This window comes from Grus americana, chromosome 1, assembly GCF_028858705.1.
Source record: "Grus americana isolate bGruAme1 chromosome 1, bGruAme1.mat, whole genome shotgun sequence".
Lineage (NCBI taxonomy): Eukaryota > Metazoa > Chordata > Aves > Gruiformes > Gruidae > Grus > Grus americana.
The window spans coordinates 2,776,188-2,797,620 of NC_072852.1; the positions used below are offsets into that span (position 1 = coordinate 2,776,188).

At 42.7% G+C, this 21,433-nt stretch overlaps 1 protein-coding gene across 4 annotated transcripts in view; it reads right to left on the reverse strand.

The window, feature by feature from the left end:
- Positions 1-10,370, reverse strand: part of EXOC4 (exocyst complex component 4) — a 404,878-nt gene extending 394,508 nt beyond the window's left edge. For 3 of the 4 annotated variants that reach the window (XM_054837596.1, XM_054837605.1, XM_054837612.1), the window contains exon 1: positions 10,249-10,350. In XM_054837596.1, coding sequence (XP_054693571.1) covers positions 10,249-10,334 — 86 coding nt within the window. In that variant the 5' untranslated portion in view covers positions 10,335-10,350. Of the gene's footprint in view, positions 1-10,248 lie in introns of all 4 variants that reach the window. The other variant, XM_054837585.1, reaches the window with a different exon arrangement.
- Positions 10,371-21,433: the final 11,063 nt, after the last annotated feature.

Below are 21,433 nucleotides of genomic sequence, written 5' to 3' on the forward strand. Positions count from 1 at the left end.
AATTATCAATTTCTTGACTACAGAATTTGTCTCACAGGAAGAATATTGTAGTAACAGTATGTGGGCATTACACTTCTGTGGATATTTTTATTAAACAAAAGTGAAAGAACAGACACAGCGTGCAAAATGCAAATACACGTTTCAGAAAATTAATGCTAAGTCAGCACCTGCAACACGCTAGACAATTCTTACAGGAAAGGAGTGTTCATGTCCTCGATGCTTTTGACCATTTCTGTAGGTGTTCAGCATCTCCGTGTTGCTGTAGAGCCCCTCTTCTTCTGCTCCACAGTATCAGAGCAGACACATGCAAACATTTGTGGTTAAAGACAGAAGAGTACTACATGATGCACAGGTGCAGCTTGGAAATCCAGGAAGAATCTTCTGTTACTTCTGGATCAGGTTTCTTTAAGCATGCAATTCACTTGCATTCACTCAGTGGTGCTTATTCAAATGAAAACACTCATTAAAGACAGTGGGAAACTCCAACACACAAAAAAAGGCAAGCCAATCAAATTTAAATTTTTCTCATCTGATCAGGAAAATGAACATTTTAGTGAAGTGTAATTGAACGGAGTGCTAAATCACTGGGGGGATCAAACAAAGCTCCAATTTTAACAGCAATCCACAGTAAACTTTCTGCCACCTGTTTCTACATTGCTCCGCACCATATCTTATGCCTTGTTAGGCCTCCCAGTTCCTCACTTTAAAACACCTTTGAAGCTACGATAATACAGACAGCTTGTCATACAAACTGCACGCAACACAGCCTGTCTTAAAGCTTGTCTTGGTGAAAGCTAAGGCTATGTTCAGAAGTGTGGCCAACTTACATTGTAACCTTTTTTCCTCCAGTAAAAACAATGCCAGAAATCTGTTCAACAGAGGAAGCTTCTTAAGTACACACTGCAGCCTTAAGCAAAATCCAAAGTTTAAGGGACTCATTATGATCCACCCCTTCCAAAGGAATCGGGTGAGGTTTTCAGTGTTGTACAGGTTAGATAACAGTTAAACAGTAATTCTTACTGTCCGTCTTTGCAGTCTGCAGATAAAGAGTGCTAGGTAGGTACCACATATCAGTGTTATAAAAACTCTCCTGAATTTTTGCATTTCACCACGTATCATATATACTTGCATCAACCTGGACAATAAAATTAATAATACAGATTAAGATAGTAGGATTATCAAAATTACCCTTTAGGAAGAAAAATTAGAGAAGGGGGTGTTATTTATTTGTTTATTCTCCATTTTATACCATACCAAGGAGCTAAACCATGAACCGGAATACAACCACCCTCTGTAAGGTACAGAAAAAGAAGTAAAAGCACAGCCTTAGCCAACACAGACAATTTTTGACCAACAAAGGATTTGTGGAGTTAAACAAAGAAAGCAGTTGCTAGAAGCAACAAGTAATCATTTAAGCAGAGCAGTGTGGATGTCTAGAAAGACCAGTCTCCTCTCTGCAGGAAATAGCTACAATGTGCCAAGGAGAGTTCAGTATTAAAAAGAAAAAATAAAAAAAAAGCAGAGTAAAAAGAAGCCCATTAGAATCTAGTTACTTTTCATAAGGCACCTCTTGCTGATGACCGTGGCCACACACCAATTACAGTATTTGCTTTCTCATTTTGGTTTAAACCGTTGTGATCATTACTAGACACTTACAGTGCACTAACACTCGAAGGCCAACCGCACAGCCGCCCCATTGAGAGACACCGCTCAGACACACAGACCAACAGTGCAAGCTCTTTGTGGCAGGAAATCTAATAGACGAGAAACAACAACAGGTGAATAAAAGATAAGAGGTCAGGATGCGAGGGAAAGGGAACAAAATAAGCGAGATGAGAGCGAACGTCTGTCCACATCTCAGCTGTCCAGCAGAAGAAACCATAACCAGACAGTTACTCAGACACTGTCAAGTTGCAAATTATCACAGGAATTGAAGCAGTGTGTTTGAAGTGCAAGTTGTTGGGAGGATAAAGTGTTGACTTCACAGATGCAGGGAAGATGCATATAAGTGCTCTGCAAGAAGATATACTGTAGGATAAAATGCACTAATTTGTTAGCACCTTTTCCTCCCCAAAAAGCTGTAGAGGGAAACAGAACATTACGCAATCGGTCTGATCCTGATAATTTTAAGGACTAGGCCTTGTAGAGAAAATGTCAAGCAACACTGAAGATCAAACATGCACTTTGAAAATGTTTACTGGAGGGACCTTACTAGTATTTAAGCCTCTGAGTTAACCAGAATAAAATGCGTGAGGAAATAAAATCTGGTCCTTTCTGAAAAACAGGGTTTGTTTGGTTGGTTTTTTGTGGGTTTGGTTTTTTTTTTCCCCTAAGCCTTATTTTTTGAGCGTAAAAAAAATCCTGTCTGGGAAAAAAGCCTGTCTAGAGCAGTTCAGCAGCTTTTCTTCCTCCCAACTCTGTGCCACGATCTGCGCGCCAGTCTGCAAGACCTTACAAGCAGCTGCCTTACAACAGGGCACAATGAAAAAGTTTTGTAAAGCACCCTGGGACAAGAACAACCATACTTCAGCCCACTGTCTACACTGCTCTACAAATTTCCAGAGGTTCATTAAACTAAATGGACTTATTTGAATTTTATAATTGAAAACTGTTGTCTTAAAGAGAAGTCCCAAATGGGGTGATCTACAGCTTCCAGCACTATTTAACCTCAAAGCATATAATCTGATAATACACGTTTTGAAACCTCTGCAGAGTCTCATTGAAACCACTGTAAAAAGTTGGTTCCTTATGAAACAAATCCAACAAGGAAAAAAAAATCAAAAGGTATTTAACAATTTAACTCAGTAGCAACATGCTGAATGTTTTCTCACTATTTTCACAGGTTAGTTGATTGTTCCTATGAAATTCTGGATTTGAGGAAATGAATCAAAATGTTCAGGAGACAAACTACTCCATTCATGGAGACAGTGAGGTGCTGGAAAGAACGTAGTCAAAAATTGCACTGTACAAGTCAATAGACATGGGAAATGGAGTATATCACTGTAAACTGACCAGAAGATTATAAAGGGTCTTCCCCTTAAAGGAAAAAAAAAGGTGAAATCCTGAGGCCAACACACTCCATCCTCATCAAGGGGAATACAAGGTACCCAGCCTCCAGATGACTCGATCTCCATTGTGCAAACAAAGAAATAACTGACTCCTCCACCACAAGAAATGGCAGAACTGAGTCTCTTCAAAATGCTGTTAAACACACAAAGTAAACAGAGCATTATAAAACATTTTCCTCCTTTACTTACATTCCATTAATCTTTCATGTCGCTTACACAGTTGGTTAGAGCATTTTCCACAGAAGTTGATGATCTTTTTATCATTGAGGACTTGCAGATGTATGCATCATAGCTGCAGTGAAAAGGTTGAGCAGCCTACAGCCATCTAAATAAATATCATCAGGGAATTCTTTATTTTGCTAAATTAACAAACCCTTAATCAAATTTCACCACACCAATAAAACGATGCAGGTACAGCTAGTGATCAGCTGATTTCTGAAGCAAAGACTGGGCTGCAGTCATTTAAGATGATGACTTAACAGAAGTCCCACTCTTTCAGATATCTCCAACAGCAGCCCATTAAGATGAAAAAATCCTGCACACAGGCAAAACCTTAATGACATGAGCGGCACGCCGTTGTCCATCCTGCAAAAGGGATGCAGACAGACCCAGGAGATGCCAGTTGCACTGCCAGGCGCAAGCGGAGTGTTTCAGCTACCATTCCACTGAACCTGTCCAGGACTATCTCCGTGTACAGAAGAGCACTACCTTTTTTTGTAATTAACTTTAGATCTAAAAAGCCAACACAACTCTTACATGAATGACCACATTCCCAGGAGAAAACAGAAGTCCTAAGGATCAGTACTTTCAAATCTGCAAGAGCAGAGGCTGGACAATGCTACTCAAACCTGCCACCTGGATGATGGAAAGATGAAAAGTATTGAAGGAGCTACTGGCCACCCTGTCCTATGAACCCATCCTTGAAATCACACCGCATCAGAACAGCAGCCCTGCATGAATCAGGAAGAGGCTTTGGAAATTTCCTTGTTAATCTGAAGGTTTCGATACTGCAGTGGAATGATGAGCTCTTGGAGGCAATGTCTTCGAATGAGTTGAAACCACAGAACTTGTAATCCTTTATTAACAAAACCAACTATTTCTGCTTCCTGGTTTTGTAAGGGTAGGCTAAACTTCAACTCTGCATAGTACATTGTCTAAAGCTAAAATAAGAGCTGAAAAATAAAGTCCCTTGAGCTTTTAACAAGGCATGGTCACATATATTGTCCTTTCCCGTATGGCTGGGCACTCACATATGCACCCTCACCCATTGTTTCTATTCAATGTAACCAAGTATCTGTATCACGCTACAATCCAACACTTGCCAAATACGCGTACATTTTACACAAGTGCCTCAAGATCATTTCAGGAAAATTTACAGTTTGAAACCATACTTTGCCATATACAATTTATTCTCGATGAATTTCTGAGCTACTTCTCTTGCAGAAGAACTGCTAACTTATAACATTGGAAAACACCATTAGCAACAAAAGTGGTTTTAAGAGACCATTACAGTATCTTCAGATCAGAATAACTCAGCTTTATTTTTTGTAGCAGCTATTTCCCAAACGTAACAGCAAGGGCAACAGCTATAAATCCGTCTTTCTCACTCTACATCACAAACTGGGATATCAGTTCTATTGCTTTAGACAGAAAGAGAAGACCAAATGCCAGGTCATTAGTAAGAATCCATTTAACAAGTTCACTGTAAATGTAATGAAAATAATGGCCAAAAAGCATTAAAAAGAATTCCACTTGTGAAAAATAAAATATGTTCAAGGCTTTTTGCCTGCAATTTCAACTTCTGCAGACATGAAAGTAGGAAATGTATTACATCTTGCCTCACTTTTAGTTCTCCTTGACATCTGTCGTATGTGTTTGCCTGTGTGAAAGCTTAGCACAAAGATTTCAATAAGGTCTTATGGAGTCACTGCTAAAGTTTGTTTTCTCCCAATTAAAGCAGCTATTAAAGGCCAGTTTTAAAAAATAGCAACCTTTAATTGGAAAGAAAAACGCCTAACAATAAATAAAAGGCAGACACATTCACCAATTAAAAATCTGACAAGATCTCTCAAAAAAATAGCATTTGCTAAATGCCAGGTTGCTTGTTTCAGAGTACAAAAGCTGCTTCAACCAGCTACCAACAAAACAAAAGGTTAAGAAAAATCAATATACATACACGTGTTTGTCCTCTGAAAGATAAAAAAAAAAAATTCCCCAAGATGTCCTCCAACAGATGAGCAGAATTTTCTCCATTCTCTGCACTATTTTTTAAAAAGACACTGCCAAAGCTCACGTGATCAGCATTAGACTTCTACAACAAAAACTCCTGGCCTCCAGTGACAACATTTTGATCTTTTATTTACAGAACTTGAAGGACCTTTCTCATCCGTGAAGGAATTAGCACATTTTTAAAGTGGCTGTGCGGAGGCAAGAGTGCAAGCACTGCACTTTTGACCATCCCGCAGAAGCATGGGGACAGAAGCTGTAAAGCCCTGGTATCCAATATCCTATTCTGGAAGTCACAATCCCAGGAGCTATGTTTTCTTGTAGCAAATAATGGTCATTTCTTCTCGGCAATGTGAGGACAAGGGCAAACTGAAGATACTCTCATATCCCCTGAAGGCACAGGGAGAAGAAAGGCTCCCCTGAGCCACAACAAAGGTGGGGATTTTAACAGCAGACTTTGCAAACATTCATTAAGCTTCCCAAACACTCTTTATTTCTAAAAGATGCATTGTTATGAACATACCTACCCTCCAAACCCTCCATTTCTCCTTTAGGAGAAACAATAGGGAAACTGTGCCCAAGAACTGAGCATAACCCAGCAGCGGCACTGCCGAGGATATGATTATTCTACCTTGTAACTCAGCTGCCCCAGTAGCTCCTGGTTCTTTTGGAAAGGATTGGTCCTGTCCTGGGGCAGTGCTGCACATCGTTCACTCCTGACAGGGCTCCTACCGGCAGGACAGACAAGGCACCAGGTACTGCTCCATCCACTGAATACAGGTTTTTAATATCCCAGGAGAGCCAGTGCCCTCATACACTTGCAACGCTGGGCAGGAAACACAACTGCAGCATAGCACTGTAAAACATCCTACCTGTGGGCTGCAAGACAGGTTTTACGTGGGTAAACAATCTGAACTGCTGTTCATAGATATGTACAGGTTTTGGAACCAATGAGATCATAGAATAGAATCATAGAATTGTTTTGGTTGGAAAAGGCCTTTAAGGTCATCAAGTCCAACCGTTAACCCAGCACTGCCAAGTCCACCACTAAACCGTGTCCCTGAGCACCACATCTATGTATCTTTTAAACACCTCCAGGGATGACGACTCCACCATTTCCCTGGGCAGCCTGTTCCAATGCTTGACAACCCTTTCAGTGAAGAATTTTTTCCTAATATCCAATCCAAACCTCCCCTGGCACAACTTGAGGCCATTTCCTCTTGTCCTACCACAAGGATCCCAAGAGGAGACCCAAGCTGGGGGGTTTGTTATGTGGACGTGGCCAGTCTGCTCAAATCAGGGCTACGGGGCAGCACAGGCACCAGACATCTGCACCACGTGGCTTGCGCGCCAGAAATCACCCCTCTGAGCCAGATGACCTTAGCAGGGTTATCATCGCCCAACAGACCCTGGTTCAGCTCAAACACCAGGGTTTTATTTTCAGTTTTGTACTCACATTACTGAGCAGCACATCTCCTTCTGCTCAGCAAACAACTTCTTCCAAACTAGCCCATACTTGAGGCTGCCTTTATTCTCTATTTTTGGCAACAACAGGAAAACCAAGGTGAATTCCATCAGCGCACGAATCCTCCTACAGGAAACAACTCCCTGATCCTCAACACAACAGGAAAAACTGACACTTCATAGGGACAGAAAAAAGATCAGAAGTGGGATGGACTTTCCTGTTGGATCTTCTTTCATCTCAGAGTTTTCTCCATTCAGAGCTGCTGAAAAGCAACACTGTAGAGACTAGGGATGACCCAACGTTTCCAAATCCCACAGAGACTGTGCTGAACACCACTAACGAAACCTACAACGCTACGCTGACATAACATAAACTTTCCTGAAGTAGCAGCACCCTGATTTTAGACCAGAGCCCCAGCTCCCATAAAATACCATTTCTCACTTGATTTCAGTGCTGTTATAATATGCAAAACTTTGTCAAAGATCTGGCCCCAAATACTCTCCCTGAAAGCGAGGCACTTTTTCTCCGGGGAAGTGCAGTGAAAAAGAATCCCTAACTCTAGTATCAGAGGAAAGTAAATTATTCAGTCTCTTGCAACAGAGTACTACTGAGCTTGAGTAAATATCAAAAATTATCCTGTCGTTAATAAAATAATTTATATTTATAAAAGTCCTTTCAGCTTCACATTTCAAAGCATTTTGTAGACAGTCACACTAAACAGATTTTGCAGACCTAAACAATGTTTCTCTTTGAAAGACATAGCTGTCTTTCCTCTAACTAAGTAAAATATCATAATACTTGAGGAGGCTCCTCTGGTTTTGTTTGTTTACAGCAGAAGAACGTAGTCAAAGTTTTGCTACTTTTCACACAGTTTCCTTTTACAGGCCTTTCACACAGCAACAAGAGAGAAATAAATAGCCTTCTCAATAAACAGGGAAATGCAAGTGTAAAACTACAAGGATTGCCAGAAGACTCTATACATAGATGTTTTGGAAATAAAGCTATCAAGAAAAGAAAACTTTGCTACATTTCAAACCAATAGCTTACTGTTAAGATTTGTAATATTTTTCTGATGCTGAGTAAAGTCATAAGAAAGATACATTTAACCCACCCAGGTCTAAATTTATTAGCAACAGTATTATATGAGCATAGAAAACAGGAAAAAAAAAAATCACCTGTTCTTAGCAAGTTCATCTTCACCTGAGCTACTATACAAAAACAATATTAAGAAGAAAGTGATTTAAACTCCTTTCCACACTGTTTGCTTTTCGTACTTGACTAACCCTAAGAAACGTGAATATTAACACTTTTTCCTTCCTTTGCAATCAGTTCTACTTTCAGGTTTTCACAGTCTGACTCAATGCGACAGTTCAAGCTCTGCAAAGAATCTCTACATCCAAACCAAGTTCTAATTAAATTCTGGAGGTTGTTCTACTGAATAATTTTCATTTCATAAAGTCGATAACCTCAACGTCACATCTAATACCGGACCTAAACTAGCCAATGTATCAGTATTATTAGACAAACATGATTTCTTATTTGGAGAACACAGTAATATGAGCTCACTCTCATTTTATATTATAAATTAAATAAAATGTCCAGATTTATTAAAATAGAGATACAAAAAAAGGCCCTTAAAATACTCTTGCAAATTATAGGAAACATTAAAAAAAAGAAGAAACCCGAGATTACTACAGGAAATGCTGCAGCAATCAATGCATGTATATTATTCTTCCACTGTCTACGAATTACTGTATTTTCTGTAAACTAAGGTTATCTAGCTACCACTTACCATGTTTGCCTCTCCAACTTATTCAAACTTGAGGCTGATAAAGAAACACTAAGCACAACGCACTTTAAATCCACACTGTTTCTCCTCATCCCAAACATAAGATGTAAGCGCCCAGTAAAAACTCAAGATCCAGGTGAGAAGCCCAATTTTTTCAGGTCTTCACAACTACTCATGTCTTTAGTATGCAAATGGTCCATGCAAAGTCACGAACAATCGCACCGGTGTGTGTGTAGGCCTGGATATAAAATTTGCAGGAACGCTACCCATTTAATAGTCAGGTATTTGGGTATTAGCTTCCCATCCCTTTCTCCTTCAAGATTTGTTATATACAAAAGTTACCAAAATACACTACTACCACTGTCATACCTCATGTTTATATGAGGTCGTACAAACGTATACTTTTCTCCATCTGCATACATACATACATGCAACTCCAACATAAACAAGTCTGGTTTTATACCAGTTTTTCTTATAAAACTAATGAACCACATATACGTGAAACAGCGAAGGCAGATGCCATGGTCTGTGTTAAGCATCACCTTTCATTCATTGTTCGGTGTGATTCTTTGTTACCTATTACTATACAATTCAGAGACTGCAGTTATGACCCTGGAAAGGCTAAGCAGTTCTGTGAACCAGCCGCTTTTCTCAGTCACCAACTACCTCAAGTTTTGCAAGATCTGAAAAACTAGTTTTCAGAATACTCAAAAAGAACAGAACATTATCATTCATAGAGCACTTAAAAATCAGACAATAACATGTCCTAAATACAGAACTTTGCTACAATAACTTGTCCAAAGTAAAAGAATGACTACAGTTTCTGGCAAAGACATTGAAGTAGGAACCAAAGTTTGAAAGTTCATTACAACTCGCAGTATCATACTGGAATGACTGATTGCTGCCCACACCCGCTGTAGAGGGTGTGCATAAGGCCAACATTTAAAAGCTTCAGTGTGGGAAATCAGCGGCCAATCCCCTGGTTACAAGCAGCATAGAAGAGATTTACAAGCAGTTGAAAAAGGTACAGAGGGAAACCAGCAAAGTGAATTCAGGTCCTTGCTTGGCTCCAAGTATATCACAGAATCATCCTCTAGCAGAGAAGAGGAGAGTGCAGGAATAAGGGCAGACAAAAATCAATACTCTAAACATGACTAGATGCAACTGCTTTCTTTTCATTAAGACTGACTCAGAAGAAGTAGTGCTTTTCCCACTATCAAATCCTAAACCAGAATGGAGTTTGCACACAGGACTTCCTAGTCCTACGACTTTTCCAACCAGCCATATTTTACTCAGTACTGCTGTGTGTTTGTGGACGGGGGTCAACTATGGACACTACAGCAATAAGAAGACAGGGCCTTGATTCTCCCTGTATGACACTAAGCTAGTGCTAACTGCAGGGCTTGCTCTTCTGACTCCAGGATACAGCAAATCAAGGGGAACAGAAATGGGTGAGCCAGGCAGGGCAGGGGAAAGGCGAGTCACCCCTCAAGGGAAGGGCTGCACCAGCACTGAGGCCTCCCCAGAGCTGTCAGGGCCCTGGAAGGACCCGAGGCTCTGGAGGCCCGGCCCGGGGAAGCCCCCACAGCACGGCAGGGCCCGTACACACCACTGGGCCACCCCCAGGGGCCCACGGAGCGCCCAGGAGCGGCCCTGCGGGCGGGACGGGAGGCTGCGGAGCGGGGCCGCGCCGCCCCTACCTGATGACAGAGATGAGCAGCCCCGAGGGGTCCTTGCTCTTGCTCATGGTGCTCCGGTAGCGCCCCGCCGCCTCGCCCGCCGCCATCTTGCACCCCCCTCGAAACGCAGGTCAGCCACCCGTGCTGGCGCAGCGCAGCGAATCAGAAGAGAGGGAACGGGCGGCTGAGGGTCTGTGACCCAATAGAAGGTGGAGAGGGCGGGGCGAGCGGCATCACGCTGCGGTGCAGCGAGCGGCGGCGCCGCGGGGCCCTCTGGGAGTTGTAGTTTTTATGTCGGTGGCTCCGGCCTGCTGCAGCTTCAGCCTGGATTTGACAGAAACGCGCCTGCGACGACACAATTCCCCCTTCGAAAGGCAGTTAAAATTGATTAACAGTTTAAGAAATTACCGTCCAGACAAGATACATCGGGGCTGTGCCCAAAAGCCCTCATTTGCTCTGGAAGCTGCAGAAAATGAGGAGCGTGAGGGACCAAAGCCCGGCCGTGCCGCCTCATGCCGCCTGACTGCTCCTGGGCCTTTGCTGGACTGAACAGCAAAGGGTTTAAAGGTTTATAGGGTTTGCAATGAACAAAATGCACTAGCTACTTAATGCATCCTATGAACTAGCTAATGCTAAATATTAACTACGTGCCACAGCCTTGAGTGGGTTCTGGTTGTGAATACATCTACAAGGGGTGGCTGAAGCACCACACCATTTAACATCTTTAAGTTACTGTGTTTTTAAAAGTGGTTTTTGCCTTGGTTTCCCCAGGAAGGTGGTGAGATGAGCTGAGCTGAAACGGCCCAGGGTGATCTTCGAAGTCAGCTCTGAAAGTAAGCCTGATCTAGTTGGAGTTTTGCATTTGAATTGTGGTTTTTGCACGGCTGGGGGTGACAAATCGGAGTCAGTTCACAAACTGTCTGGGAAGTGTCAGGTCTTTGATGCATAACGCTTACTGAAGGTCAGCTTGCTTGTAGTCCGTCTTGCCTTACCATTCATGCACTCTATCTCTTGCCATGGGATCATCTTCTTTCAAGAAGAAAAGATGTATGCTGCTGTGTTCGGGGTTAGAAAACAAAAGGTTGTTTTTCACCGGCTCGCTGGGCAACGTCGAACAAGTCATTTTACAACCGCAGCCTCGCTTCCCCCATTTGCAGATGAGGGATAACGATACCTTTCCAGTCAAGTCTTTGAGAGCTTGTGTTAGAAGCACCACGCAAGACCCAGGTTTGCTATTGCAGAGGCAGGAATTCCTTAGCAAGTGCAGTAACAGTCAGGTACTAATAGCTGCTGGCTGTTTTCTAAACAAGGCTCACTCCATCATGTCAAAGACACTACTCCTGGCTACTATTCTGGAGTTGTTTCTTCAGCCCAAAGCTGCACGTTAACGATTTTAATTGCATGAAAATTGCTGAAATCTGTAGGTAAGTCAACAGTATCCATTTATATGAACTGTATTTGAAATACAAGTTAATTGGAAACATGGTATTCCTAGGGCTTATTTACAAGGGGAAGATTTCCACAGTAGCTATTGCGGAAGAATCTCTTTTTATCATCAACAGGTGTATCTATTATCATTAGCAGAATGGCAGAATAAGAGCACGGGCACTTTAATTCTGAAATAAAAGATACTTTATTCCTGAATAACCAATGTGTTTTCAGAACAGAATAATTACTCCAAAGTAAAGTGATTTTTATCTCCAGATAGGGTGTGCACTTGAAGTGTGTTCCTGTATAGCTGTTCTGCTCCATTTCCCCTGTGCAGACAGGCTCTCAGCTCTACAATTTGCTATTCAGCTACGCCGAAAAAGCTCATCTTCGTTGATTTTCTGGGCAGGTTTGCTAATGCCTTTGCTCAAGGATGGTGATTTGAATCGCAGGAGTTTTATGCACTGGCTGGAGGGAGTTTTTTCTCAAACTGCAGACTTGCCAATATTGTTTTTTTGTTAATTGGCAATTCATATTGACTGCTGTGTAGTGGCATGTCCTGGAGATTGCGGTGGGGATGAAATCAATGTGTCCTACCGTTTCATTCCTGACAGCTACAATAATCACCTCATTTAGGAGGAACTTCATCAGGACAAACAACAGCAAATCTCCTCCAGAACTGTAACCTTGCTGACTTTCAATCCTGGGCTCTAATTGCTAAACCACCGCCTTGTTTCATTTACAAGCCCTTTCCCTTCACTCCAAACGCAAACAGAGCTATAGGTGTGAATTTATGTTTTCTTTAAATGGAAGAAAAAAATCAACGTAGCACGGGCTGATGCAGCACATGAACACTGAGGTCTTTCTTCATTAATAATATACGATACAATGAGGATGAAGGGTTACGAGAACAGCATTTTCTCCTTACGCAGCTTGTAAGAAAGGATCTCAGCCTGAAAACGGATGGATTGGAAATCAGGAGACAGAAATGTACTATTCCTTTTCACATTGATTTTACATAGCATTTTAGTACTGTGAGGTATATCTAGTAAAATGGGTGGTTCCTTGACTACCCAAACCAAATAAAGTCCAAACTGAACAAAAGATTTTCTCGATGATGAATTAATCAATGTCACAACTTGTCTGTAAATATTAGAGGGGCTCAGTAAAGGATCCCCCAAAACTAGAAGGAACTGGGAAGCACAGATGGTTTCACTCCTCCTCCCCATCCTCCCTTCATAAGGAAAGAAAAGGGCTTGGTGTGGAGGTGAGCATGTACTCTGACGTTTCTCAACCATGGGCCACTTGCCCAAGGGACCACTGCACTGGCAGAGAGCTATGCCAAAAAGAAGCCTGAATAAGCACAGCAGAGCAGTTCTTTTGCAAATATGCCTGCCTTCCTTTGGGAAACCTTTACAAACTCCACTGGAAAAAGAGCTCCTTTCCCCATATGACTTGTGCGATACTAGGGGATTGCTTTCCCCTTTTCCTGAGATAATTTTCCCCACAATGCCTTTCCACAATTTATCCACTGGTATTTTCTAAGTGTTACTTTTGAATCCCTAAATCTAACAGATTTACCAATGCTCAGTGCTATTGTACAAGGGGTCTCTCATCCACAGGTTTAACATTTAAAAAAAATACCGCATTTTACTTTGTTATTTCATTTCAAACATTAGTAGAAATGTCAGAGAAAAGGGTTCAGCTCACACCAATATCTTACAGGTGTAATTGCCTTGTCTGTAATGCGTTTATATTAGTTATAATGAAATTACCTTTGACTTGCATCAGTGTAAATGGGAGCAGAGTGAAGGCCAGAGTTTCCATCTAAGATTGTAGGAACAATTTTGCTTGTATAAAGCGCGCATAATTCAGTTGGCATATATCAGTCAGATTAATAAAATATATTACCTCTTCTTACAGAGCTTGTCACCCTTACATCAGCTGCATTACACTGAAATTGGTCCATGGTCAAAGAATCAGGTCCCAGGCCCCCACTTCTTGCAACAGACTTAATTCTGGTTTTCTTATGAAGCTTTATCATACTTTACCAATCTACCTGAATAAGAACTGAATAAAAGTGTTTTGAAACATCGGGCTTTGGCCCTATGGTTAGTCACTCATCTGGATGACCTTGTTATTCCTATTTACTATTATATAAGTCTGCGCTAAAGGTGGTTTAGGTTGGTTTTTTGGATTTCCTGCGTGACAACAATCAGTATCTCTTCTGAGCACGTAGCTGCCATCAATTCTTTCTGTCTCAGCTTGTGAATAAGAAGTAAGCAACCCATGGGGCAGGAGAAAAAGTTGCCTGGCTTAATGCTGGGAATCAAGGCAGAGATATGATTCAAATGCCTTCTTATTGTTTTTTGCCTCCTGACATTTCCCAAGTCGCACTGTGTACTGCAGCTGCAGAAAAAACAGTAACTAAGATTAAGCTAAGTGGAAAAGTACTGCTGCTTTTCCAATGTCAAAGCCACAGTACCTATGGTAATGCAATCCCTGAAGGAAATCAGAGCTGAAGTGTGAGGTGTTTCTCTTCATATGCAGGTAAAACACTGTGAAAGAAGATGAGCTGTTCTCCTTCTGTAAACCATTAGAAAAAAACAGATTATCGGGGTTTATGTTTCCCCCTTTATTTCACTTATCTTTACTAAGGGAATGCTGTTTTTACAATTGTGCAATCCGTAACCATATAGAGAGGTGAGACTGAACCAGACATTTGTTCATGCAGTATGCAGTTGGTGACCTGATTCAGGCTTGGCCAGAGCGATGCATGTCAGAAAAAGGGACAGAAACCCCATACTTGATCTCATGGAATAATCTTTAATTATAGCTTGTTTTGTTAATTGATCTCATTCTCTGGAAAACAGTAAATAGCAAGGTGGTAGGGCAGCTTTCTAATCTAGTTACGCCTTAACACAGATACTGAGTGTGTTGGGTTTGTGTGGCAAGGTTTTGGTAGCGGGGGGGCTACAGGGGTGGCTTCTGTGAGAAGCTGCCAGAAGCTCCCCCTGTGTCTGATAGAGCCAATGCCAGCCGGCTCCAAGACGGACCCCCCCGGCTGGCCAAGGCCAAGCCAATCAGCGCCTCTGTGATAACATATTTAAGAAGGAAAACAAAACACTTAGAGAGAGAGCTTTTGCAGCCAGAGAGAGGAGTGAGAAGATGTAAGACACTCTGCAGACACCAAGGTCAGTGCAGATGGAGGGGCAGGAGGTGCTCCAGGCGCCGGAGCAGAGATCCCCCTGCAGCCCGTGGTGAAGGCCATGGTGAAGCAGGCTGTCCCCCTGCAGCCCATGGAGGAAGGATGAAGGGGTGTAGAGATTCCACCTGCAGCCCGTGGAGGACCCCACGCCGGAGCAGGTGGAGGCACCTGAAGGAGGCTGTGGCCCGTGGGAAGCCCACGCTGGAGCAAGTTCCTGGCCGGACCTGTGGACCCGTGAAGAGGGGAGCCCACGCCAGGACAGGTTTGCTGGCAGGACTTGTGACCCCGTGGGGGACCCACGCTGGAGCAGTTTGCTCCTGAAGGTCTGCACCTCGTAAGAGGGACTCCATGCTGACGCAGGGGAACAATGAGAGGAGTCCTCCCCCTGAGGATGAAGAAGCGGCAGAAACACCGTGAGATGAACTGACCGTAACCCCCATTCCCCATCCCCCTGTGCCGCTGAGGGGGGGAAGGTTGAAGCCGGGAGTGAAGTTGAGCCCGGGAAGATGGGAGGGGTGGGGGGAAGTGTTTTAAGAGTTGATTCTATTTTCTCATTCCTCTACTCTGTTTTGCCTAGTAATAAATTAGATTAATTCCCTCTCTAAGTTCGGTCTGTTTTGCTCGTGACAACAACTAGCGTGAGTGATCTCTCCCTGTCCTTATCTCAACCCACAAGCGTTTCGTTATACCTTTTCTCCCCTGTGTAGTGAATTAGGGGAGTGAGAAAGCGGCTCTGATGGGCACCTGGCCTCCAGCCAGGGTCAACCCACCACACTGAGTCATGTGAAGCTTGAGCCCCAGAGCCTGCATTCACCTTCCAGGAGCTTGAACACTCTCCAATAGCCTTCTCAGAAAAGTATGTCTATACTTTTGCATGCGGCCTTCACTCAAACAGAGGATTTTCTGGCAGTGACAATACATATAGGAGGAATATCCATTTTTTTCATCATTACTGGGTATTCCAGATGCACCAAACCTTGGGCTTAGGAAGCCTAAATGTGACTTACCAATGGTGCCTTCCATCTTATGTCTAAGACAAACTTCCCATTTGATGTCCAGCACCCAGTTGTCCTCAGATATCTTCTAAATCCTCAGCCTGTCTTTCCTCATCTTGTTCAGGTAAATGGCTGCAGGATGCATGTTGGCTGGTTGAAATTAAAATCTTGAAGCGTCATCTTAATTTGGAACCATGGAAAACCTGAGGTGTGTAAGAGACATAGACAACAACACTGACATCCTGACTCTCCCATGCTTAATTATGCTTTTTTCCCCCCAGCTGTTCAATAAGGAGTTCTTAGATTCTGTCCACAAGCTTCTAATTTAACCCGGCTTCATTAAGTTCCCTGAGTCTCCATGTAATGACTCGTGGATTTGTTGGGCATCAAGACTTGCCTCAGGTGATATCCAAGCCAGTAAGTTCCTACAGTTTGGGGGAAAAGAGGAGTCTGGATGGAAAAGAAAGTCCCAGATTTCCTGCTGGCACTGAGGAACTGCTTGGCTCATCTATTTCAGCAAATTCACATGGGAGGGAGAGGTAATGGATGCCTCAACCCCAGGAAAAACCCTTAGATCAGAGCTCCACCTTATTAAACCGTAGGCAGCTAAGCATGACATACGTTGGAGATAAGACTTCATAAATTCCACTGCTCACAAAAGTATTTCATCCTACTGAATGCAGCTTTGGATATTTTCTGTTTTGTGTAACTAGCAGCTTCAGGCAAGAGAAACAACAAAAACTTGAACTGAAGTAAGCAAAACTCCTGGTACCAGCAACGCACTCTTGTATTTTCAAGAAAAGCAGCAGTGGTATCAATCCTTCTGAAATGAGACATCAGACATCCAATTTCAAGGCTTCCCTTGCAGAAAATGGGGCATAAGTTTCAGCAGCTGAACAATCCTTTTGGCCTCAAATTTAATTTACTATGAAGTGATATAAGAGAAGGATAATATGACAGTTGTTGTACTTCTATAACAATTTTGACAAAGTAAATATATCACTGGCAAACATCATAACCCCCATTTTACAGGAGAAACTGTGACCCAGTGATACTAAAATCAAGCACGCAACAACAAACCCCACTTACTTTACAATCTCAAAGTTTTGCTGCCAAGAAGGAGAGGAAACTGGGATGATCTATACTCAGTCTACAATTCGACACATTCAAAGGACAGCCACGTTGAAGGACATTACAGAGTGTCAGTGGTGCATTCCACAATACCCTCCTGCGTGTTAGAAATCTGAGCCTCCCCACAGTTTGACCAGCACCTTTTTGTCTTGCATTTTCACTAAGACAAAAAACATCATTGAGAAAAAGAGTTTCTTTGGGGGAGTTTCTTTAATAAAACTCCCTGCAGGCAATGTAATACCCCAATGCCAGAGCACCATCATGCTTCAAATGGGCATGATACCAACGGTGCTATATCTGTCAGGTGTTGCTGCTATGTTTTTTGGCAATGTTTACTCCATGTTGCCTTTGATGGTGCCAGCCAACTCCTTTGGTGTTACCATCCTGACCGCTGTTGCTATCCCTTTCCGTGCCCTGGCCTGGGACAGTGTGATGTGCTCAGACTCAGCACCACAGCTTAGGTGATGGAGAACGGCTGACTTCCCCTTTGCTCAGAAATGTTAGCACCCATCACCTCAGAATTATTCCGGTTTGGTGGGTGAGATGAGCCCTGAAGAAGTGGTCACTGGCTTGACTCTCAGGCTGGACAAATCTAAAATCTCTGGACAAACCCATCAAGCAGCCTCAAAGTTCAGGCTGGAAACTGTTCGATGTAACCAATCTGCAAGAGGGCAGTGATGGTAACTCCCAAATATTTGGTGTTGTGAAGTGTTTGTGGGTAACCAAAGAGTGAGGATGCTCAGAGAGCTACAGGCACTGCAGCTTTGAAAGCATTGTGATAAAGAGCTAACTGAAGCACCAAATCTACAGGAACAGACTTAAATCAGCTTTATTGTACAGCTGCGTTATGTGGGCACTGAATAAGGCTGAAGATAGATGTCTTTAATTTTTTCTGTTATTGTCAGCAAGAAGGACAAAATCAGCAAGATAGATACTTGCAGATGAATCCCACAACTCCATCATCACTAGTGCAGGGTTTGAGACAGACACGTTAGGATGGGAGATCACTGCATCTGGTAATGTTTCATCAATGATCTTGTAGTCACCAAAAGACCTGACATTGGGTTAAGAGATGCCAGTGGCGTAGAGCCAGTCCATCGTAACATCCTTAAGAACGTGGGGTCCAGGTGGCCTTTGAAACACAAGAAAGATGGGTCTCTTGAAGATTTGCTTTATGATGTTGCAGGAATTTAAGCTGTCAGTGCACTCAAAAAGTTCCTAGATATGGTGATGTAACTAAGTAATTTCCAAATGATGCAGCAAAGGTTTTGCAATTCCCATGTAAAATCTGGTAAGGTATTAAATGCTCAGCAAGAAAATGGAGTGTAATCTACTGTACATCTATAAAATGAAATGTAATGTGATAAAATTAACTAAAAGATCTTATTATCTCTGCTTTAAAGATGGCATTGGTGTGACTGGTGTTGGTGTTTAAAAATTCCCCTTCAGGAAAGGCAACCTCTACCATCCACGTAATATCATTTTTTCCCTATGATCTTTGTGAGTTTGGAGAAGAAAAACATTTCAATGAGTTTCCAGCTCTAGGGATCTGGTGAAAAATTAGGTCAGCCCAACAAACAGGTATCTGTCACAAACTAATAGATATGTCACAACAAGTGCTGAAGACGACCATTCAGGTGCTGAAGACCATTCAGCTGCTTCTTTTGCTATCTTTCATCACGCCTTCACTACTACCCTCCATTCCACATGCGTCCCCAGTTCATCTCCTGCCTTTCCATTGTGTCCTCTCTTCCTTCATCGTTACATTTTATTAATCCCTTCCACTAAACACCATTGATATTTTTAAAATTATAATGACAGAAATTTACAAATCATCGCGCTGCTGGTTTCTGTGTTACATCCTTTTCCTTCTTAAATTCATGTGTCTCATCTTTTTAAATTATAAACTCATCAGGGCAGAGGCCACACTTTAACCTTAGCATAGTGGAGATTTATGTAGCATAATTAAGCAGGATAATAAAATACACCTCAGTGAGGGTTGAAATGTAAGTTGTGGAATTTACACTGGTTTCATTGCTCTTAAGGTGAGAGGTGAACACTATGATGACTTTGTTTAACTTCTTGCATAACTTAGACCAGGGGACTTCATGCAGTGAGTTCTGCAGAAACCTACCATGGAGAAAGCCCTGCTGATGGGCTACTCACCCAGTCCCATCATCACCTGTTCCAACCGAAGTTTGTCCTTCCTACCAAAATCGTGTCCCATGTGTCCTGTTTTAATTTGCCTTGCCCAAGCCTTCAGCCATTTGATCTTACTATTCCAGAAGATCTCCAGACCTCTCAACCTTCTTCTGGCCCTGTGCCTGTGACTCCTTTATGCAACTATGTTATCTGAGGCTGCGTGATGTGAAGAACATTGCAGGCTAAATAAATGGTTAACCCATTACAGGGCCTTCATATTCTGTATGCCACTTCCCCAGCATGGAACAACCTTTTCTGGTGCCCTAGATATTCACAGAAAATGGGGGCTTGTGCTACAATGGCATGAAATATAAACCTGGCTTTGGGGGAGCAGGATGCAGGAGGCAAACTCTTTACATCTCATAACCAATGCATGTGACTTGATAAATCTGGCTATGAATCTCTCTGAGCTTTATCCACATGTCCAGAACCTGCATGTCTCACTGAGAAGCATGATGATGAGAACAAATATTCCTGCTAAATTTGTGATCTTCTGAAATTCTCCTTATTAGTAGCAAGATGGCCTCATGGGTCACCACAGGACACCGTTCCAGGGAGCAGACTGGCCCCACCACAACCATGCACAGGGGCACACAGGGGGTTAAACAAGCCAGCCACAGACCATGGATTCGGGCATACAGTAACAGTTGAAAAGCGCAGAACAGTGAACAGCCCTTTGTTGGTGTGCTTTTCTCACTGAGGTAAACAGGAACTGGAGAAGATATAACACATACTTGCTTTCATTTTTCCAAGGGAAAAAGCAATAAGTGGGTAGCCTTGGGTTATGAACATCCTGATCGCTCAATCACAGTCTCAGTGACTGGCTGCAGTCATTACAAGCTCAGTAAATTTTGGAACCTTTGGAAAACTGCTGCTGCCTTTGCAGTAAGAAACCATTTGTCTGAAGTGGTTTTAGTTCAGCGGGTTCAGAAGTTGCTGGGATGTGTTGACAGGAAAAGCCATGGGGGTAGATATATTCCTCAGTGTATTTCTGCCTTCAGTCCTTACAAAGATGACATGGAGGTAAGAAGGGGCTAGAATATCTATGAGCGTTTTATACCTACCGCAGCTTGAAATATAAATCAGCATGCTGCAGAATGAAATCAAAATCCAGAGGTTTTTTCCTTTGTTTGGCTTCACTCTTTCCTTGTGTTTTCATGCTGCTCCAAGATGCTCAGCTGTCCCTGAGCTGAGAAGGAGCAGTGAATACAGAAAACAGTCCAGAGCCACCGAGGATCACCAGGCGAGCAGCACAGTAAATGGGGCAGGGAAGCTGGCACACACCTGAAACCTCTGATAATACAGGTCAAGCTCTCTCCTCTGTATGGTTTCCCTGTGTGACTTCGGGCACGAAGATGGACCTTGGGGATGCAGCAAAATTCTCTTCTTCAAAATCCCTGCAGGCTCTGTAAGCGCCTACATTTTCACCATTACGTTTTTATGTATCCCTTGATACATAAAGTTTTCATTTTGCAGCTCAGAAGCATCTTTACCCCAGCAGAGCTCTTCCCTGCCCTTGTTCTCACCCAGAATGAAGCAAGTTTGTTTCTCACTTAAAAAATCTGATGTTAAGTTACCCTCTACCCATCCAATGCACACGTAGATGATCATGTGTTGTCTGCTGACTGTCCAAACCTCTGTCAAAGGAAGAAGTGGCCTCCTGTGGTAGCACAGCAGTTGGAGTGTTCATCCCTGCCCTGAGTGGTGCTTCAAACCCCTTGCCTCCTGGGGAACATTCAACCCCACACTGAAGTCTGCAAGGGCTCAGGAGAGGGAAAGATGTTTTCTTCAGTTCCAGGCTGAAGTTCTTCTTTGAATTGCAAAACGCACCCAAGAAGCTGATTTAATGCTGAGGGCAGTAGATTAGACTGAGCTACTTTGGGCTGGACTGCCATCAGCAGCTGAGATGATAACTCACTGTGAGCTAATTCAGAAGTTTCTACCTGGGCTGCAGACACACCAGCAACAGATGTCAGGGTTCAGGAAGGGACTCATGCTATCCACATTATTAAGGAACAACGGGGAAGGACACGAGCATGCCTTGTAATGCACCTTACCTTTTCCAATAGCTCCCTAATATTTAAATTTGCTATTTTTTGGAAAAAAATATACTTTTTTTTTCTCTGCAGTAAAATATGCCAGGTTGACATCCCTGGTAGTGAAGACCCTACCCTGCCTATGTTAATTGGGGAAACAGGAAGACAGTGGCATATACTTTTACCAGGGTCCTGTGTCAAAATGA